At 44.8% G+C, this 21,471-nt stretch overlaps 1 protein-coding gene across 1 annotated transcript in view; it reads right to left on the minus strand.

Annotated features, from left to right (window-relative positions):
• The window catches only part of RAB23 (RAB23, member RAS oncogene family), a 30,054-nt gene extending 14,500 nt beyond the window's left edge, over window positions 1–15,554 (minus strand). The window contains exons 1-4 of the mRNA XM_029067413.1: window positions 15,502–15,554; window positions 7,868–7,963; window positions 7,389–7,608; window positions 3,265–3,350 (exon numbers count right to left, since the gene is read on the minus strand). Of these exons, the coding sequence (XP_028923246.1) occupies window positions 3,265–3,350; window positions 7,389–7,543 (241 nt within the window). The 5' untranslated portion in view covers window positions 7,544–7,608; window positions 7,868–7,963; window positions 15,502–15,554. The remainder of the gene's footprint in view (window positions 1–3,264; window positions 3,351–7,388; window positions 7,609–7,867; window positions 7,964–15,501) is intronic.
• Window positions 15,555–21,471: the final 5,917 nt, after the last annotated feature.

Consider the following 21,471-nt stretch of genomic DNA (forward strand, 5'->3'; position numbering starts at 1 on the left):
AGCACAAGACCCTTGTATCACAGAATGGGCACATCCTGAGCTGCTCAGGCTAGAGCCAGAATCTAGCGCTGGGCAAAAGTTACTCAAGTAACCTTGCCAATCAATCAATGGTATTTAGTGAGAGCTTACTATGTGCAGAACACTAAACTAAGCACTTGGGAGAGTCCAATTCAACAGAGTTGGCTGACACGATCCCTTGCCCTCAAGGAGCTTACGATCTAGAGGGTTGGATTTTGCCATCAGGTGACAAAAATGAAAACTGTGATGAAGTGTGAAGCAGGGGACAGAGGCTCTCTAGCATGGGAGGCAATGTGGTCTATTGGTCAGAACATAGGGATGAGAGTTTGGAGAGTTGTGCTGAGCCTCAGCAATTCAATTGAATTGTATTTCTTGGATGCTTGGAAGAGTACAATATAGCAATAAACACAGTCCTACTGGCCTGCTCAGTGACACTGACAAGTCACTTCACTCCTCTGTGCCTCACTTTCCTCATCTATACAATGAGGATAATCATTTTGTCTGCCCTTACTTCACAGGGGATATGTGTGGAGATGAAGCACTTTGAAAAATATATGCTATTTAAAAAACCTGACATTTTCTATCTGGTAGCATAGAGAATGGACTCTGGAAAACTTCTAATTTCTAATAAATCATAGTTATATATTCACAGTCCCTTGTTATTTTGCCATTCATTAATGCTTTCAAGACCTACATGTTAAAGATCTGACAATAAACTAAGAAGTGCACAACATTAGCCCACTTCAGATAACATTTTAAAGTATAGCTGGCAATTTTAATGTATTATTTAACTGTCAGGCAAAGAAAAACAGATAAAAAGTATGATTTGTCAAGATCTAGAATAGCACAATACCAGTCTAAGAAAACAAAAATACCAAAGTAGATGACTCAGAACATTGAAGAGTACTTATTGAGGATTTAATTCTTATACATGACTCAGCCTAGAAAGCTAGTGTTGCTAAAAAATATTTCACTATAGGGGCCAATTTTGCTATACAGTAATGGAGTCAGCTACTCTGATGTAGTAGTCCTTAGGGAGGACATTTTAAAGAGCAGATATCACCCTGAGTAGCTGGAAAACTCACGGATAACTGGATTTTCAAAGTTGCTTAAAACAAAGCACAATCTTGAAAGAAAAAAGTCTTCATTATAAGAAAATGGTAACCTGGCTACACTCATCACCCAAAAAGTGATACAAGACAGGCACTTCAAAGTCTTTCCTGCTTAGGTGTTTAACCTAAGGCAGCTGTGGTCAATAGAGAAGTTCCATTGAGCATCTGGCTGGCAATATCATCTTTATTAATAGTATTTATCGCGCACTTGCCATGTGCAGAGCACTGTACTAAGCACTTAAAAGAGTAAAACAGAGTTGGCAGACATGATCCTTTTGCCCTCGAGATGTTTATAATCTAGTGGGGAAGAGTTCCAGGCCAGAGGGAAGACACGGGTATGGGTTGGCAGAAAGAAGGACAAGACTGAGGTACAATGGGTCTGGTAGCATTAAAGGAGCTAAGTGTGAGGGCTGGGTTGCGGTAGGATATCTGGATGGTAAGGTAGGAGGGGAAGAGCTGACTGAGTGCCAGTAAAATAAATTACAGGTGGGGGAAAGCAACAGGATATAAGAATCTGTACGGAAGTGCTGTGGAGAAGGGAAGTGGGGGTAAGTGTTTACTGGGTACAGACTTAAGTAGAAAGTAGCTAAGGAAGGCATCCTAGAGGATATGTGATTTTAGCAGGGTTTTGAAGATGGGGTGAGCCTAGAAAAAGGGAGGACATGAGCAACAAGCAGGGAGATCTAGACTGTAAGATCCTTCACCAGTCTGTAAACTCCTTGAGGGCAGGGATCATGCCTACTTAAACTATTGTACTGTCCTAAGTGTTTAGTGTAGAACTTTGAGCACATTAGGAGTTCAGTAAATATAACTGATTGATTTGTTTTCAGTAGCACCCTGGTTGATTAGAGGGAGCCCGAAATTCACCTACCCCATTCAAAATTCCCTAACCAGAAACCTACCCACCTTCTCAACCATCTTGCCTTCTCAACTATGGTTGGCTGTCACCCAGACCATGATCCCAGAGGCCAATACTGAACTCCCAAGGAAAAACCCTGGGTAATATGAACAAAACGTCTGGCAGGTCCCATTTGCCAAACTGAAATTCCCAAGGGACTTGCTAATCACCAGGGTCTTCAAACCAGGAGCCACTCAAACTAGCATGAAACTTGTCAAGGCAGTTAGCTGTCTGCAGTGTGTCTCCATCAAGGAACGATTTTCTTATACTCCTTCACACAGATATTAAGTGGGTTTTTTAATCAAAAATGTGGAACAAAAACAATTAAAACTGAGAAAGCAGTACAAGAGCAAAATAAGAACTGAAACAAAACCATCAAGGAAATTGAAATCATATTTGAAATCGTAATACACAATTTAGAATCTATTTATAACTCAATTAAAAAAATTCTTGAATTTGAAAGAGCTTAGGTCTCTTAAGCTGCTTATCAGAAAGTTTGTTTTCTTCTGCTGCAGTTGGTAGCTACTTTTACCACTTAAAATAAAAGAATTGCCTTTATAAGCTTCAGTAGATTTTTATGTGAGGTTAGATATAGATTTATCAGGGATCTTCATTTTCAGATAAGAGTATTTACACCTACAAGATGCCTTGCAGAGACCCTAATCAAAGAAAAAAAATTCTGGAGTAAAAACTCCCTCTGTACATACTAAGCGCTTAACAAATACCAACATTATTATTATTATAATGGAAATTAAAAGGCAAATCTTGCCATTTCTGGCTTACAAATCATGTGCCTGATTTTACATTTCAAAGCCCTTATAAGGTAGACAGCTGTTTCCTACAAATTTAGAACCCAAATTTAGCAGGTTTTCCTCTAAAGGCTTATTTGAAGCTCAAAGGTTCAGAACCCTGAATTTAGTCATTTGCTGAGAGTTTCCAAGACCACCAGAGAGTACTGTTCCTCTAGAATATGGCTTTGTATGGGGCTCCATTTGACTATTTTGGAAGTATATTCTCCTCTTGGCCATGTGACATGTGTGACTTGAAGCAAGCCACCTTTCACAGTGCCTCAATCCTTTTAACCTCTAAAATAAGAAGCTGCTTTGTCATTCACGCAGAAACTGTAAGTGGTGAAACGATCACAATTCTAAGGAAAATTCTGTAACGGGGAGTTTAGCCAACGAAAGGAAGGCTCGTATTTCTGAGAAAATGAAACTAATAAATAATTCAATTTACCTCTATAGTAGGCCTTTGTTATTGCATCAAACTCCTCTTGGCCTGCAGTGTCCCACAACATTAGCCTAACATCTTCATCATTAACTCTGAAATGAAACACAGTATTTTTAGAGGATTTGAATAAAAAAGCATTTATTTTACTACCTTTGCTTTTCAACTTAAGTTTTTTAAAAACTTTATTTTTTCCTCATTTCAACCAAGTCAAAGTAGAACTAGGTCGGACAGTTTCACTTCTCAGTTTTCAAATACAAAGAATGTTGTGTTTGGGTCATTTACACCACAAGAAAAGGTCTTCCTTCATCTTCTTAGCTTTAGGCTTAATCTACCCTACCCAACAATATTCCTTTAATGTGGTTACAAAAAGAGTTTTTGCTACGGTTTCAAAGGATTTTTTCCAAATTCCACAATGAATTTCTAATTCCCTAACATATTCCTTTGATTTCATATAACAAATGCAACACATTCCGTTTTGATTCATGAGAGAAGTATAAAACATGGCAACTAGTGCTCTTTCCATAGCTTTCTTAAAACGTCACATACTGTTTTATAGGTCTGTTGAAGCATGAATTGAAGATCTTGGAAAGTCTGTACGTATTGTGAACAACTCAGGGGTTTACAGCAGACCACAAGCTAACATACAAATCAGCAGTATAGATCTAGGTGAGGATTCCAGACCATGTGAGACCAGCATAATCTGGGAAACTATGTCTTCACACACCTTGTCTTGCCTTATGCCATCGAGTCATTTGTGACCCACAGCGACACCATGGACACATCTCTCCCAGAACTCCCCAATCTCCATTTGCAATCGTTCTGGTAGTGTATTCATAGAGCTTTCTTGGTAAAAATACAGAAGTGATTTACCATTGCCGCCTTCCAGGCAGTAAACTCGAGTCTCTTCCCTCGATTCTCTCCCATGCCGCTGCTGCCCAGCAAGGGTGAGTTTTGACTTGTAGCAGATTGGCTTCCACACGCTATTCACTGCTCAAGCTAGAAATGGAATGGACAGGCCTCTGCTTGACTCTCCCCCCCATAGCCGAGACTAGTAGAGTACTGGAAATTCCCCAGGTGCAACCCTAAGAGGGGACTTCACACATAGACCAAGATAAATGCAGACATAAAACACCCTGACCCACCTCCTTCCATCCTAGTAGGTGGTTAGGTGGAAGAAAAACATCCTAAGGAACACCTATAAAAACTGGCTGTGCTGACAATGGAGCCAGTAGGTTCTCTCTCAAGCAGGGGTTTATATATTAGGCAAGGTGTTTTCAAGAGGAGGTACTTTGAAACAATGCAGGGAGGATAGTCATTATGACATTCAGGTGGAACACACAGGGCTCTTGAAGTAGTTCAGCCAGGAGGAAGAGCAGGTAAAGAGGGCCTTGCTTAGTAACCCCAGGTTTCAAAACTCTACACTGGTATTTGAGGGGTGGAAGAGGAGGTAATGGAAGAAGCATATGGGCCTAGGAGAAATGATGCTCTAATCCCGGCTCTGCCAGTTTCATTCAATCGTATTTATTGAGCGCTTACTATGTGCAGAGCACTGTCCTCCTGGATGACCTTGGGCAAGTCACTTCACTTCTCTGGGCCTCAGGTTTCTTGTCCATAAAATGTGATTCAATCAATCAATTGTATTTACTGAGTGCTTACTGTGTGCAGAGCATTGTACTAAGTGCTTGGGAGAATATTTTCTCCCTATTTAGACTGTGAGCACCATGTGGGAGAGGGAATATGTCCAACCTAATTATCTTACATGTAACCCAGGGCTTAGTATAGTGCTTGGCACACAGTAGGCACTTAATCCTACAATTATTACTATTTGTAGAACTGCATAGAACTGGGGGTGAAGGAGACGACTTCAAATGAAAATGAGTCGGTTCACTTATAATTTCTTTAAAAGGTGTAAAATCCCTAGGCAGTTGGTGAAAGTGGAAGATAAGTTGTAACAGCTATGCCACTGCTCCAAAGAGTCCCAGCAGCATCCCTTATAAGAGATGTGAGCAAGGGCATTGGGGAGAGAGAGAAGGATCCCTAAAGCTAACAGAGTGCTGACTTCAGTTTATTTCCATCTTGACAGTACTATACAGACAGAGACCTACAACACAGAAGGGGGCCTCTCTCCAACCACCCATGGAGGTGGTGGGAACAGTGGGCTCAAAGCGGCCCAAACCTTAGAGATCCTGTGGCACTGTGGTCCAAGAGTCACTGAGAACCTATATTTTTTTTTACTGAAAAAATTATTCTAGTAGTCTTTTTTTCCAGCAGTTGGATGAAAAAAGGAAAAGTCCCCAAAATCACTTTTTGAAAAGGCTGAGAATTTTTGGTTAAACAAAGGGCAAATGTTTTGTGATGAGTGCTGAACTCCGTCCCAGAGCTTTGATGTAAAAAAGAAACCTATTGTAAGTGATGGAGATCAGCATTCCCTTTTCTGATTCAAAGAACTAACAGGTCAGAATGCTGCCACTTTGGGATATTCCAGATTGGCTTGGAAACTCTCAAGTCTGTCAAAGAGACCTCAGAAAAGCAAGACTTTGTATCCAATTCAAAAGTTAAGGGAGCAATTGCTCCCACTACCTTCTTGGATTCGGCCCCCTGTGTGTCCCACACATTCCCAACCCTTGCACAAATCAACCCATTGTTGGATCAATGTGGCCCTGCTGGTCAACACTCAAGGCAATAATTTAAAAAAAAATCAGTCCAGCCACCCCTGGAAAAATAATCTTCTTTTAGCACTTATGATAGGGCTATTAAATTTTAAGTACCAGTTTTTTTCTTAAAGTGCCCTTCCACCTCACAGTAGCATGCTGATTTTGCTGTACATGTGACACAGACCCGCAGCACAGCTACCATGTACCAACAGTTTAAGGTCCACTATGCTCACATTGAATTTGGTTACTTCTTAAATAGATTCGGTTCAACACGACTTCAAATGCATTATAGAAACAATCTGGTTGAAAGCAGAGAATACATATGAGGAGACTGGAAAGACTACTCTAACTTTATGGGCAGCGCTTAGTACAGTGCTCTGCACATAGTAAGCGCTCAATAAATACTATTAAATGAATGAATGAATGGGCAGGGATCAGTTCTCACAACTTTGTTGTACTGGCCTCGCCCAAGTGTTTAATAGTGTTCTCCACCCAGTAAGCATTCAATAAATACCAGTGATTGATTAAAGGAGATGTGTTGAAGTGTCTGGACTCAGGTGACTATCAAACCAACTTATCTGCTTATAGCTTAGTGGGGCCAATAGTGACAATTTTTTGTTATCGTCATCATTAGAATTTCTTAAGAGCTCACAGTGTGCAGAGCTCTGTACTAAATGCTTGGGAGAGTACAATTCAACAGAATTGGTAGACATGTCTCCTGCCCACAGGGAGCTCTATATACATACAGTAGCACTTGTTTAAATTCATGATACCAAATTTTATTAATTGTGTATATTACCACTGCTATTTGACCATTAAATTTGGTGTTTACTACATTGTTTTTCACCCTCTCAGGATCACAATTGGAGAGTTTCCATTACTCTACCAGTCTCAACTACAGGAGGGGGAGTCAAGCAGAGTCATACCCATTCCATCCTAGCTTGGCCAGTGGCCAGCGAGCGGAAGGCAATCTGCTACAAGTCAAGACAACTCTGTGTTGGGCAGCAGCGGCATGGGAAAGAGTCGAGGGCAGAGACTCAAGTTGACTGTGTGGAAAGAGGCAATAGTAAACCATTTCTGTATTTTTATCAAGAAAACTCTATGGATTCACTACCAGAACAACTGCAGATGGAGGTGGGGTGTTCTGGGAGAGATGTGTCCGGGGTGTCACTATGGGTCGGAGATGACTTGACAGCATAAGACTAGACATTGTTTATCCCTTTAGAAGGATCTACTGTTTTGAGTCAATTTTTTTGGATCCTGTGTACACAAAGATGCACCTGACATTATTTCCCAAGGGAAGATACATTTTGTTTAGGCTTTTTGCTCAACGTTATTTTCACGGAACCAAGTCAAAAACACCAAACTAAGCTAAAATAATTACTTATGGCTAGTCTAATTAGAAGTACCCATTAATTCTGGTACCGATTTATGAAAGTCAGCAAACAGTAAGAAAAATATTTGTGAAGTACATACTGTATTTGTCTCTCCAAGAAATCAACTCCAATTGTTTTCTTATAGTCCTTTGTGAAAATGCCTTTGCAGTATCGCTGAATCATACTGGATTTCCCAACTGCTCCGTTTCCTACCACCACCACCTTAATGGCCACTTCCATGTCCTCCTCTAACATTTTTGGTGTTGGAGATGAAGTTTCCTTACAACACTGATTTCCGGTATTCAGATTTTATCTCAAATCTGTAAAACAAAATATAAGACATGTTCATTATGATTGAGCAAAAACTACTTTAAAAATCATATTAAAAGGAAGCCATCCTTGATTTTTTTTTAACAATGCATATACATACCAAATAAAGCAAGTCATACACCAAGTAGGTATTTTTAAAATTTCTAGCTATCCATTTTACCTGCCATCATCTATTCTTTCAATCAACTTTATAAGAGAGCAATTTCTTTCCCTTATTCAACTTCCCCTAATGAATGATGTTTAATTTACCTGGATTTAGACTTTTTTAGCAGCAAGTATCTCCTTCCAGTGGAATAGACAGAGTTCTTCAGATTTTAGCTCTTGGTTGCAATAGGCACATAACACCTTGTCAATTTGAAATGGAAGACACACAAAAACACAGACTTTGAATTAACAGTTTAAGATTTTTAGTTTTGTTTAGACTTTGAGTCCCTGAACTCCCACCTGTGTATTCTTTCCCAGCACTTAGTACAGCACTCTGCACAGAGTAAACACGTAATACTATTACTTCTAGGATTAGGGGATATTTTTCTTAGAGCAATGGCATATCTAGTCAACTAGGGAATCACAATTGCTTTGAAAGATGTATCTGAAAACCCCCCAACAATTAGCAATTTAATAGGCTTTTTAGAAATACAAAATGGAAAAAAAAAACAAAGAACCTGGGCACTACCCCTTTATATTTATGTCCAACCAGCCTCCTTCTTGGGAGCAGAAAGCCATATGAGTAGACAGCATTAGTAACTACAATCTTCCCCTGACTTGTCCTGTGTTGTTTTACTCCTCTGGTATCTGGTATCTGGTAACTTCAGGGATATACTGCCAGCATGCTTAAATAAATAACACTGAAAAGAGAACATAATTAAGTCTTGGAAACTTGGGTGATATAGAACAATTTTATGACAATCTTCCCTTTACTGACACTGTCCTCTCCTGGTTCGCCTCCTATCACTGTGGCCGCTCATTCTCACTCTAATAATAACGATGATGGTGATAGTAGTAACAACAACTGTGGTATTTATTCATCCCTTACTATGTGCCAAGCACTGCACTAAGTGCTGGGATAGGCACAAGATAACCAGGTCCCACACTGGGCTCACAGCCTAAGCAGGAGGGAGAACAGGTATAGAATTGTCATTTTTGCAGATGAGGAAACTGAAGCACAGAGAAATTAAATGACTTAACCAAGGTCACACGACAGGCAAGTGACAGAGCCAAGATTAGACCCAGGTCCTCTGACTTCCAGGCCCATGCTCCTTCTAGTAGGCCATGCTGCTTCCCTTTTGTGGGCTCCTCCTCTGTCTCCCAGCTCTTACCTGTGGGAATCCCTCAGGGCTCAGTTCTGAGTTCCCTTCTATGCTCCATTTACACCCACTCCCTTGAAGAACTCATTTGCTCTCATGGCTTCAATCAACTACCATCCCTAGGCAGATGATACCCAGATCTATCTCTCCAACCTTGTTCTTACCTCTTCTCTGCAGTCTTATATTTCCTTCTGCCTTCAGGACATCTCTACTTGGACATCCTACTGACATCTTAACAGGTCCAAAACAGAACTCCTCACCTTCCCACCCAAACCCTGCCCTCTTCTTGATTTTCCTATCACTGTGGTCAGCACCGCCATACTCGTCTCACACATCTGCAATCTTGGTAGTACCCCAGACTCATTTAACCCACATATTCACTCTGTCACCAAGTCCTCTCTGGTCTATCTTCCCAACATCGCTAAAATCTGCCCTCCTCTCTCCATCCAAACTGCTACCATCGTAATCCAAGCGTTTATCCTATCCCATCTTGACATCACATCACATCTCAGCCTCTGTGCTGACCTCCCCGCCTCCTGTCTCTCCCCACTTCAGTCCATACTTCACTCTGCAGCCTGGATCATTTTCCCACAAAACTGTTCAGTCCACGTTCCCCGACTCCTCAAAAACAGCCAGTGGTTGCCCGTCCATGTCTGCATCAAACCGGAACTCTTCACCATTGGTTTTAAAGCACTCAGTCACCCTGCCCCCTCCTACCTTACCTCCCTGATTTCCCACTACAACTAACCCTACACACTGCGCTCCCCTAACGTCAACCTACATACTGAATGAACAGTGCTTTGCACACAGTAAGCGCTCAATAAGTACAACAATGAATGAACCTCCATCTCATCCATCTTGCCACCGACCTCTCACTCACATCCTGACTCTGAACAGGCCTACCAACTTTGTTATATTGTACGCTGCTAAACGCTTAGTACAGTGTTTTGCACACAGTAAGTGCTCAATAAACATGATTGAAATTTATACTGATCTAAACCCAATCCCGATTTCTCGTTCTAATCACCAAATGACTATACCTTTAAGAACTCAGTAGCCAAACACTGAATGCAGTTTAGTATCAAAATCCCTTCAGGCAAAATTATAGAAGAAAGATTTTCGCTTTAAGTTCAGTATTTGAATATACTTGCCCCTAAACCCAACAAATGTTTCCAAGCGTTATTTCACAAGTCTGAAATGCCTGTTGAGAAAATTGAAAATATTTTGATATTTCATTTAGTGTGATGTTTGCTAAAATTTCAGTGCCCTCGAAATAAGAGTATGAAGCAAGGAAAATTAAACCTGAATACCATAGTGCATAATGCCAAACAATGTGGTAACTCATAACGAGTAGCAAAGACAGTTGTTTTGCAATACTTCAGTATCATAAAACTAGTTAACAAAGAAGTGCTTTGTAAATACTGATGGATTTTCAGACACAGTAAATATGACTATAATTACTACTCTATTTCCCCTTCTTAATGACACACTGTACTGAACACTATGTGTGTTAGGTCAAGAGTTTCATCACACAGAATAATTAAAATTCCTAAAAAAACATAAAACTCTGCCAGTGACACTTAACACTGATGTAACTTTAAAAAAATGCTTGCCAACTCTGAATCTTCATGAATTCCGTTAAGTAGGATCTGATTAGTAAACTAGGCATATCAGAGGGGTGTAGTTAGTGCTCAAGGTCTCAAAGGGAGACTGGGCGGATTTGGAAGCAACATCATGTCTATATACTCTATTATAATGCACCATTCCAAGTGCTTAGCACACAGTAAGCACGCAACATAGGCAACTGGTTGACTGACTGGTTCCCAAACTATAAAATCAAGCTCCCTACAATTATGCCCTTGCCCTTACACTTCTTCTGATTTACCTTTACTTAGGCACTGTCAGGTTCACTTCTGGGAAACCTGTTGCAAAAAGTTAAGGATAAAGAAATTATACCTTAAAAACATGATTTTTTTTAAAAAGAACTATATTGTTCTCAATAGCATTCTAATTATATAATTGAGAAGCAGGGTGATCTAGTGTTACCAGAACAGGCCTAAGAGTCAGAGGACCTGAGTTCTAATCCCAATTCTTTCACTTCCTTGCTATGTGATCTTGGGCAAGTCGCTCATCTTCTTGGTCAGTTTCCTCATCTGTAAAATGGGGATTAAGTGGCATTTCAACCACCCTATGGTACTTATTGAGTGCTTCATGTGGGCAGAACACTGTACTAAGTGCCTGGGAGAGTACAATACAACAGAGTTTATTCAACAAGACCCCTGCCCGCAAGGAGCTTACTACAGTTTACAAATCAGAAAAATAAGAGTATAAGGATAGGCACACAACTGCTGTGAGGCTGGGGAATCAAAATGCTTAGGGGTACCCAGCCAAGTGCCTAGTTGATGCAGAGGGGAGGGCAGACGGAAGGAATGGGAGCTTTGTCAGGGAAGACCACTTGGAGGGTTATGAAGGTGGGGAGAGTGGTAGAATGTCTCCCGCTTGGACTGTGAGCCGCATATGGGGCAGGGACTCTGTCCAACCCGACTGCCTTGTATCTATCCAAAATCAATCAATGGTACTTAGTGAGCACTTACTGCCTGTAGAGCTCGGTACAAAATATCTGGGAGGGTACAATACAACAGAACTGGCAGACAAGTTCGCCGCCCAGAGGGTGGCCCATTAGCAAGCACTTAAACACCACGATTTTTACTATCACCTTTTGCGTATCCAAAATACATGCTATATGTAAAATCCAGGAGTGGAGAAGCAGCTTGGCTTGGAGGACAGAGCCCAGACCTGGGAGTCCAAAGTACCTGGGCCCTAATTCTGGCTGTGCTACTAGTCTGCTGTGTAACCCTGGGCATGTCACTTCACTGTGCCTCAGTTACCTCATCTGTGAAATGGGGATTAAGGCTAAGCACCCCCTTCTCCTCAGCTCCCCCCTCCCTTTAGCATCGCCTCAACTTGCTCCCTTTGCTCCTTCCGCCCCCTCCACACCCCACAACACGTATATATACATGGATATATCTATAATTCTATTTACATTGATGCCTGTTTACTTCATTCAATTGTATTTATTGAGCGCTTACTGTGTGCAGAGCACTGTACTAAGTGCTTAGAAAGTTCAATTCGGCAACAGTTAGAGACAATTCCTACCCAACAACGGGCTCACAGTGTAGAAGGAGGAGACAGACAACAAAACAAGTAGACCGGCATCAACGGCATCAAAATAGATAAATAGAACTATAGATATATACGCATCATTAATAAAAGAATTAGAGTAATAAATATGCACAAATATGCACAAGTGCTGTGGGGTGGGGAAGGGGGTAGAGCAGAGGGAGGGAACAGGGACAATGGGGAGGGGAGGAGGGGCAGAGGGAAAGGGAGGGCTCAGTCTGCGAAGGCCTCCTGGAGGAGGTGAGCTCTCAGTAGGGCTTTGAAGTGGGGAAGTGTGCTAGTTTGGCAGATGTGAGGAGGAAGCGCGATCCAGGCCAGAGGCAGGACGTGGGCCAGGAGTTGATGGCGGGACAGGTGAGAATGGGGCACTTGTTTTTATGTCTGTTTCACTCCGACCTCTAGACTGTAAATCCAGTTTAAGCAGGGATCATCTCTCTTTATTGCTGAACTGTACTTACCAAACGCTTAGTACAGTGCTCTGTATACAGTAAGTGCTCAATAAATATGATCACATGAATGACTGCAAACGCCCTATGGGACACGGACTGTGATTAGCTTCAATCTACTCCCTGCACTCAGTACAGCACCAGGCACATAGTAAGTGCTTAACGAATACCAAAAAAAGTCAGTCCTTACTCTAGGGGTGCTTAGGGCATTAAATCCGGGGAACAATTTAATCAAGTGTATTTACTGAGCACTTACTGTGTGCAAAGCACTGCATTGAGCGCTTAAAGACAAGATGCTCCATTTCCCATTTAGAGAGCCTGACGTTGTCCGCCAGGACTGAACCTCCAACACGTCGATATGGCAGGGTTTCCACCAATGTAAATAATAATAAACAACGATGGTATTTGTTAAGCGCTTAGTATCTGCCAAGCACTGTTCTAAGCCCTAGGGTGGATACAAGGTGATTGGGTTGTCCCATGCAGGACTCACAGTCCCCATCCCCATTTTTTACAGATGAGGCAACTTAAGTGACTTGCCCAGCGTCATAGGGCAGCCAAATGGCGGAGGCCGGATTAGAACCCACGTCCCCTGGCTAACAAGGCCGGGCTCTTGTCACAGAGCCACGCTGTTTCCCCTAAGCCGCTTTCCACTAAGCCCTTCTGCTCTGTAGGGTACAAGGCGGGGCCCCTTACATCAGAGTGTAAAATACGCTGTGCTTACACTCCGCTCTGTAGGAGCAGAGCGTGATGGGGGCAGCGGCGACCTGGGCCCTGCGCAGGGATGTGGAATGTCACATGCACTGAAGCCCGGCTTTATTCATTCATTCAATCATATTTATTGAGCACCTACTGTGTGCAGAACACTGTACTATGCACTTGGGATGTACAAATGGATAACAGAGACAATCCCTGCCCAACAACGGGTTCACATGCATTCATTCAATTGCATTTATTGAGTGCCTACTGTGTGCAAAGCACTGTCCTAAGCGCTTGGAATGTACAATTCGGCAACAGACAGAGACAATCCCTGCCCAACAACGGGTTCACATGGATTCATTCAATCGTATTTATTGAGCCCCTGTGTGCAAAGCAAAGCACTGTATTAAGCGCTTGGAATGTACAATTGGGCAAGATAGAGACAATCCCTGCCCAATAATGGGCTCATTCTTTCATTCAACAGTATTTATTGAGCACGTACTATGTGCAGAGCACTGTCCTAAGTGCTTGGAATGGACAATTGGGCCACAGAGAGAGACCATCCCTGCCCAATAACGGGCTCACAGTCTAAACGGGGGAGACAGACAGTAAAGCAAGAGAGAACAAAACAGCATCATCAAGATAAACAGAATCACGAAGATATACACCTCATGAACAAAATAAATCGGATAACAAATGGTTTATATAAATGAGCCCAGTGTGGAGGGGAAGTGGGGAGAGCAGGGGGCGTTGGGAGAGAAGAGGGAAAGGGGGAGCACTGTACTAAGCAGTTGGGAGTGGAGAATTGGGAAGCAGAAAGAGATCATCCCTGCCCAACGACGGGCTCTGTAAGCCCGTCAAAGGGCAGGGACTGTATCTGTTACCAATTTGTACATTTCAAGCACTTAGTACAGTGCTCTGCACATAGTAAGCGCTCAATAAAAACAAAAATACTAAAAAATACTAAAGGGGAGAGACGGACAGCAGAGCAAAGGAGAACAAAACCACATCACCAAGATAAACAGAACCAAGGCGATGTACACCTCATGAATACATCGGGTAACAAATAATATATACAAATGAGCACAGTGCGGAGGAGAAGGGCGGGGGGGGGAAAGAGGGGAGCACTGTACTAAGCGGTTGGAATGGAGAATCGGGCAGCAGATAGGGACCATCCCTGCCCCACGACGGGCTCAGAAGGAGGGGGAGACAGTCGAGCGAAAGAAGTCCATTCCAAGCGCTTAGTACAGTGCTCTGCACATAGTAAGCGCTAAATAAATACTAGTGAATGGTCAGGCATCCAACAGAGGCCCCGGGCCAGGGATACGGGGGGACACGGGGGCAGCATCCTCTACATCAAAGCCCCTAATAATAATGTTGGTATTTGTTAAGCGCCTACTATGTGCAGAGCACTGTTCTAAGCGCTGGGGGAGACACAGGGGAATCAGGTTGCCCCACGTGGGGCTCCCAGTCTTCATCCCCATTTTCCAGATGAGGGAACTGAGGCCCAGAGAAGTGAAGTGACTTGCCCCCAGTCACACAGCTGACAAGTAGCGGAGCTGGGATTCGAACTCATGACCTCTGACTCCAAAGCCCGTGCTCTTTCCACTCAGCCACGCTGCTTCCCTAGGAGCTGGGGAGGGGATGCCCGGGAGGGGCTGGGGACTGGGCCGGGGCCGCCGCAGGGAAGCCCCAACATTTCCGAGGCTCACACACACACACAGCGGAGGAAGAGGAGAAGGGCGAGGACGAGGAGGCGAGGAGAAGGGAGGGCGAGGAGGAGAAAGAGGAGGAGGAGGAAGAGGAGGAGGAGGAGGAGAAGAGAGGAGGAGGAGGAGGAGAACGAGGAGGGGGACGAGGAGGGGAGGAGGTGGAGGAGGACGACGACGAGAAGGAGCACGACCAGGAGGACGAGGAGGAGGAGAAGGAGGAGGAGGTCAAGAAGGAGGAGGACGAGGAGGAGGAGGAGAAGGAGGAGGACGAGGAAGAGGAGGACGAGGAGAAGAGGAGGAGGAGAAGAGGAGGGGAGGAGGAGGAGGGGAGGAGGAGGAAGAGAAGAGGAGGACGACGAGAAGAGGAGGAGGGGAGGAGGAGGAGAGGAGAGAAGGAGAGGAGGACTAGGAGGAGGAGAGGCAACACCGCCCCGCCCGCCCTCCGCCGCCACGTCCCGGATCCCCGGGAGGCACGACGCCGGGATGGAAAAAGTTTCCTCCCGTCGAAGGGCAGCCCGGAGGAGCCCCGACGCGCTCCGACTCACCGGACCAGCAGGACCAGGACCAGCCCCTCCCGCCGCCACCGCCGCCGCCGCCGCCGCCCTCCTCCTCCTCCTCCTCCTCCTCCTCCTGCTGCTGCTGCTCCTCCTCCTCCTCCTCCTCTCCTCCCGTCGTGTCGCTCCTCCCAGCTCAGTGGGTTTTTTATTTTTGTTTCAAACGAACTTTATTGGGGCGGCGGTGGACAGGGCGGCGGCAGCGAGAGCCTCTCGCCCGCTCCCCGCGGCCGAGCCTTCCAAGTGCGCATGGGCGGAGAGGGCGGGGAGGGCGGGGAGGGCGGGGGGCGGGACGGCTCGCACATGCTCAGTCGCTGCGTCCTCTTCCCGGCCCCGCCCCGCCCCGCCCCGCTCCGGACGAGCAGTGGGGCGGGACAGCGCCCCCGTCCGGCCTGGGGCTGCCTCTGAGGGCACCCAAATGACGCGTGGGGGCAGAAGGGCGGGGCGGGAGGCCCCTGACTTTCTTTCTTTCATTCATTCATTCATTCGATACTAATAATAATAATAATAATAATGGCATCTGCTGAGCGCTTACTATGTGCATAGCACTGGTCTAAGCGCTGGGGAGGATAGGGGCAAGAGCCCGGGTTTGGGAGTCAGAGGTCGCGGGTTCTAATCCCGACTCCGCCATGTGTCAGCTGTGGGACTTTGGGCCAGTCACTTCAGTTCTCTGTGCCTCAGTTACCCCATCTGTAAAATGGGGATGAAGACTGTGAGCCCCGCGTGGGACAACCTGATCACCTTGTAATAATAATAATAATGATGATGGTATTTGTTAAGCGCTTACTATGTGCAGAGCACTGTCCTAAGCGCTGGGGTAAATACAGGGTAATCAGATTGTCCCATGTGGGGCTCACAGTCTTCATCCCCATTTTACAGATGAGGTAACTGAGGCACAGAGAATAATCATTATAATAGTAATGATGGTATTTGTTAAGCGCTTACTATGTGCAAAGCACTGTTCTCAGCGCTGGGATAGATACAGGGTAATCAGGTTGTCCCACGTCAGGCTCACAGTTAATCCCCATTTTACCGATGAGGTAACTGAGGCACAGAGAAGTTAAGTGACTTGCCCACAGTCACACAGCTGACAAGTAGCAGAGCTGGGATTCGAACTCATGACCTCTGACTCCCAAGCCCATGCTCTTTCCACTGAGCCACACTGCTTCTCATAGTATTTCTTCAGCGCTTCCTATGTGCTTACTAAGTGCTTGGAATGGACAATTGGGCAACAGAGAGAAACCGTCTCTGCCCAACAACGGGCTCACAGGCTAAACAGGGGAGACAGACATCCAAGCCAAACAGGACAACATTATCACGATAAATAGAATCAAGGGGATGTACACCTCATGAATAAAATAAATAGGGGAATAAATACGATATACAAATGAGCACAGTGCTGAGGGGAAGGGGGAAGAGCAGAGCGTGGAGTGGGGAGGAGCAGAGGGAAAGGGGGGACTCAGTCTGGGAAGGCTTCCTGGAGGTGAGCGGTACTGGGAGGAAGAAGGACCACCCAAGAAAGAGGGAAACTGGGGCCAGGGGAAATATCACAATCTCCACTGGGTCAACCGATCACTGGATCGCATATTTGCAGAGCTTTTACTGTGTGCAGGGCACTGTACTGAGCGCATAGGAGAGTGCAATACAGCAGAGTTGGGAGACAGGTTCCCTGCCAGCAACGAGTTTATGATGGTCTACAGGAGGAGGCAGGGATTAATATAATGAATTAATTACAGATATCGATCAACCGAAGCAACGTGTCTCAGTGGAAAGAGCACTGGCTGGGGAGTCAGAGGTCATGGGTTTAAATCCCGACTCAGCCGCTTGTCAGCTGTGTGACTTTGGGCAAGTCACTTGACTTCTCTGTACCTCAGTGACCTCATCTGGAAAATGGGGATTAAGATTGTGAGCCCCACGTGGCTCACCTTTCACAACCTGATCACCTTTTATCCTCTCCAGTGCTTAGAACAGTGCTTTGCACATAGTAAGCGCTTAATATGCCATCATTATTATTATTATTTATTGAGTGCCTACCATGGGGAAAGCACTGTACCAAGTGCTTGGGAGAGTACAAAACAAAAGAACTGGCAGACACGGATATTTACATCAGTGATGTGGGGCAGAGGGAGGGGTGAATAAAGGCTGCAAATCCTAGTGCATGAGCGATGCAGAAAAGAGTCGGAGAAGACGAATGAAGGCTTAGGGAAAACCATGGGGTAGTGACCTAAACCACCAGATGACTATATGGGTAGGCATTCATTCAATCATATTTATTAAGTGCTTGCTGTGTGCAGAGCACTATGCTAAGCGATTGGGAGAATACGATTCAACAATAAACAGACACATTCCCTGCTCACGACGAGTTTACAATCTAGAGGGAGGGAGACAGACAATATAAAAAAATTAATTACAGATACTTACATAAGTGCTGTGGGGCTGGGAGGGAGGAAGAAACAGGGAACAAGTCAGGGTGAAGGGAGCAGGAGAAGCGGGGGTGGGGGGCAGTGGACTTACTCAGGGAAAGCCTCTTGGAGATGTGCCTTCAATAAGGCTTTGAAGTGGAGGAGAGTAACTGTATCGGATTTGAGGAGGGAGGACGTTCCAGGCCAGAGGGAGGTTGTGGGCGAGGGATTGGCAGCAAGATGGATGAGATGGAGGTACAGTGAGAGGGTTAGCACTAGAGGAGTGAAGTGTGTGACCTGGGTTGTAGTAGAGTAGCAAGTGAAGTGTGTGACTTGGGTTGTAGTAGAGTAGCAAGGTGAGGTAGAAAGGGGCAAGGTGATGGAGTGCTTTAAAACCAAAGGTGAGGAGTTTTTTTTTGATGAGGAGTGGGTGGGAAATCACTAGAGTTTTTTGAGGAGCGGGGTTCCTGAACGTTTCTGTAGAAAGATGATCCAGGCAGCAGAGTGAAGTATGGACTGGAGTGGGGTGAGGCAGGAGGCTGGTAAATCAGGAAGGAGGCTGATGCAGTAATCCAGGCGGGATAGGATGAGTGACTGTATTAACGTAGTAGCGGTTTTGATGGAGAGGAAAGGGTGGATTTTAGCGATGTTGTGAAGGTGGGACAGACAGGATATGGATCGACACAACCTCTCCCCTCTTCTCCCCCTTACACACACACACAAACACATACACATATACACGACCACCCTTCATCCTCCAACTCTGGGACCCAACACTCCAGTTGGGTAGAGTTGAGGCAGTTTTTTGCGGGTGACATATACCACATCACATTTGGAGGGACAAGAGAAGCAGAGAGGATGGATTAATTGTTCATTCATTCATTCAATCATTCATTGAATAGTATTTATTGAGTGCTTACTATGTGCAGAGCACTGTACTAAGCACTTGGAATGTACAATTCGACAACAGATAGAGACAATCCCTGCCCAATGACGGGCTCACAGTCTAAACGGGGGAGACAGGCAGCAAAGCAAAACAGAACAAAACAAAAACAAGACAACATTATCAAGATAAATAATAATAATGTTGGTATTTGTTAAGTGCTTACTATGTGCAGAGCACTGTTATAAGCGCTGGGGTAGATACAGGGTAATCAGGTTGTCCCATGTGAGTCTCACAGTCTTAATCCCCATTTTACAGATGAGGTAACTGAGGAACAGAGAAGTTAAGTGACTTGCCCACAGTCACAGACCTGACAAGTGGCAGAGCCGTGATTCCAACCCATGACCTCTGACTTCCAAGCCCAGGCTCTTTCCACTGAGCCACGCTGCTTGGATGTACACCTCATTAACAAAATAATAGGGTAATAAATAATATATACAAATGAGCACAGTGCTGAGGGGAGGGAAAGAGGGAGGAGCAAAGGGTGGGGGGAAGAGAGGGGGAGCAGAGGGAAAGGGGGGCTCAGTCCGGGAAGGCCTCTTGGAGGAGGTGAGCTCTCAGTAGGGCTTTGAAGAGAGAAAGAGAGTTAGTTTGGCGGAGGTGAGGAGGGAGGCCATTCCAGGACAGCGGTAGGATGTGGGCCAGGGGCCGACGGAGGGATAGGTGTGAACGGGGGACCATGAGGAGGTGAGCGGCAGAGGAGCGGAGTATATGGGGTGGGCAGTAGAAAGAGAGAAGAGAGGTGAGGTAGGAGGGGCAAGGTGATGGAGAGCTTGAAGCCAAGAGTGAGGAGTTTTTGTTTGGTGCAAAGGTTGATAGGCAACCACTGGAGGTTTTTGAGGAGGGGAGTGACATGCCCAGAGCATTTAGCAATGATAGCAATAATGGCATGTATTTATAGAGCGCTATGATTTTCCAAAGCTGTTTCACAGTACCACTTCCATCCTCACAACATCCTCACAACATCCCAGTGAGGTATGAGGAGCATATATTATTATACTCATTTGACAGATGTGAAAAGTGACTTGCCTGAGGCTGTCCAGCAGTCCAGTTACAGAATTGGGATTTAGCCAAGGATTGAACCCTGGTCACCTGACTCCCAGATCTTTGCATTTTCCATTGTCTTTTCATGTTGCCTTCATTTTTCTAAAAGAGGAAACAAATCAAAGTTGAGCTACAGTTAGAAATTCATTTTCCAAATTAAAGGGAAGGGTAAATTCTCTGAGGAAAAAAAAAATCCTCTTTGGACTTCCTCATTTCCAAGAGACCGTAGTCATCCTCTGCAAAATGTCTACCGTGTTTGCTGAAGAGCCAGGAGCAGAAATCTGCTCTACATGCCAAGGAAGGCTTCAAGGAAAATTTTGCCCAGTGTGGAAGCTACAGTGATGCTGCTGTTAAAGTGACACTGGAACTGTGGCATGTACCTCTACGAAATGCTGTCCTCAGTTATTTGGGGAAAAATGAATGGGAAAATCCTATTTTGCAAAATTAGGCGATCTGAGTAACTGGTCTGATGGAATGTTTTCCATCTCTGGTCACTGAAGATTTCGGTGGCTATTGCTGTGTTTCCTCAATTTTCCTTTGTTCTATTTTCCCAGCTCCATGTTTTTATGTCTTCCCCCTGTTTGGCATAGACTTACAGTCAATCAATAGAATTTATTGAATGTATAGCCTGGCAGTGCAGTGTTTTAAACTTTTGGGAGGGTGGTCCATGCCCTCCAGGATCTTACAATCTAGTGGAAAAGATGGCCATTAAAATAAATTGCAGGTAGGGGAAAGCAACCAAGCTTAAAGATACATACATAAATGTTGTTGCGGAAGGGAGTGGGGTGAATAGCTAAGTCTTTAAGTGGTGGTATTTGTTAAGCGCTTCCTATGTGCAAAGCACTGTTCTAAGCGCTGGGGGATACAAGGTAATCAGGTTGTCCCACGTGGGGCTCACAGTTTTAATCCCCATTTTACAGATGAGGTAACTGAGGCACAGAGAAGTTAAGTGACTTGCCCAAAGTCACACAGCTGGCAAGTGGTGGAGCCGGGATTCGAACTCATGAACTCTGACTCCCAAGCCCGTGCTCTTTCCACTGTACCATGCTGCTTCTTTAGAGATGCATGGGTGATGCCTTAGGATGGAGAATGAGAGACTGGTCAGGAAAGCCTTCCTGGAGGTTCAGTCATTCAATCGTATTTATAATAATAATAATGTTGGTATTTGTTAAGGGCTTACTATGTGCAGAGCACTGTTCTAAGTGCTGGGGTAGGTACAGGGTCATCAGGTTGTCCCACGTGAGGCTCACAGTTAATCCCCATTTTACAGATGAGGTAATTGAGGCACAGAGAAGTTGTGACTTGCCCACAGTCACACAGCTGACAAGTGGCAGAGCTGGGATTCGAACCCATGACCCAGAGCTGGGATTCCAACCCATGACCTCTGACTCCCAAGCCTGGGCTCTTTCCACTGAGGCACGCTGCTTCTCACTGCTTCTCTCTTGTTGTTTCTCTTTTATTGAACACTTACTGCGTGCAAAGCATTGTACTACACTTGGGAGAGTAAAATATAACAATAAACAAACACATCCCTGCCCGCAGTGAGCTTATAGTTTAGAGGACTGGAGATGG

This window comes from Ornithorhynchus anatinus, chromosome 1, assembly GCF_004115215.2.
Source record: "Ornithorhynchus anatinus isolate Pmale09 chromosome 1, mOrnAna1.pri.v4, whole genome shotgun sequence".
Lineage (NCBI taxonomy): Eukaryota > Metazoa > Chordata > Mammalia > Monotremata > Ornithorhynchidae > Ornithorhynchus > Ornithorhynchus anatinus.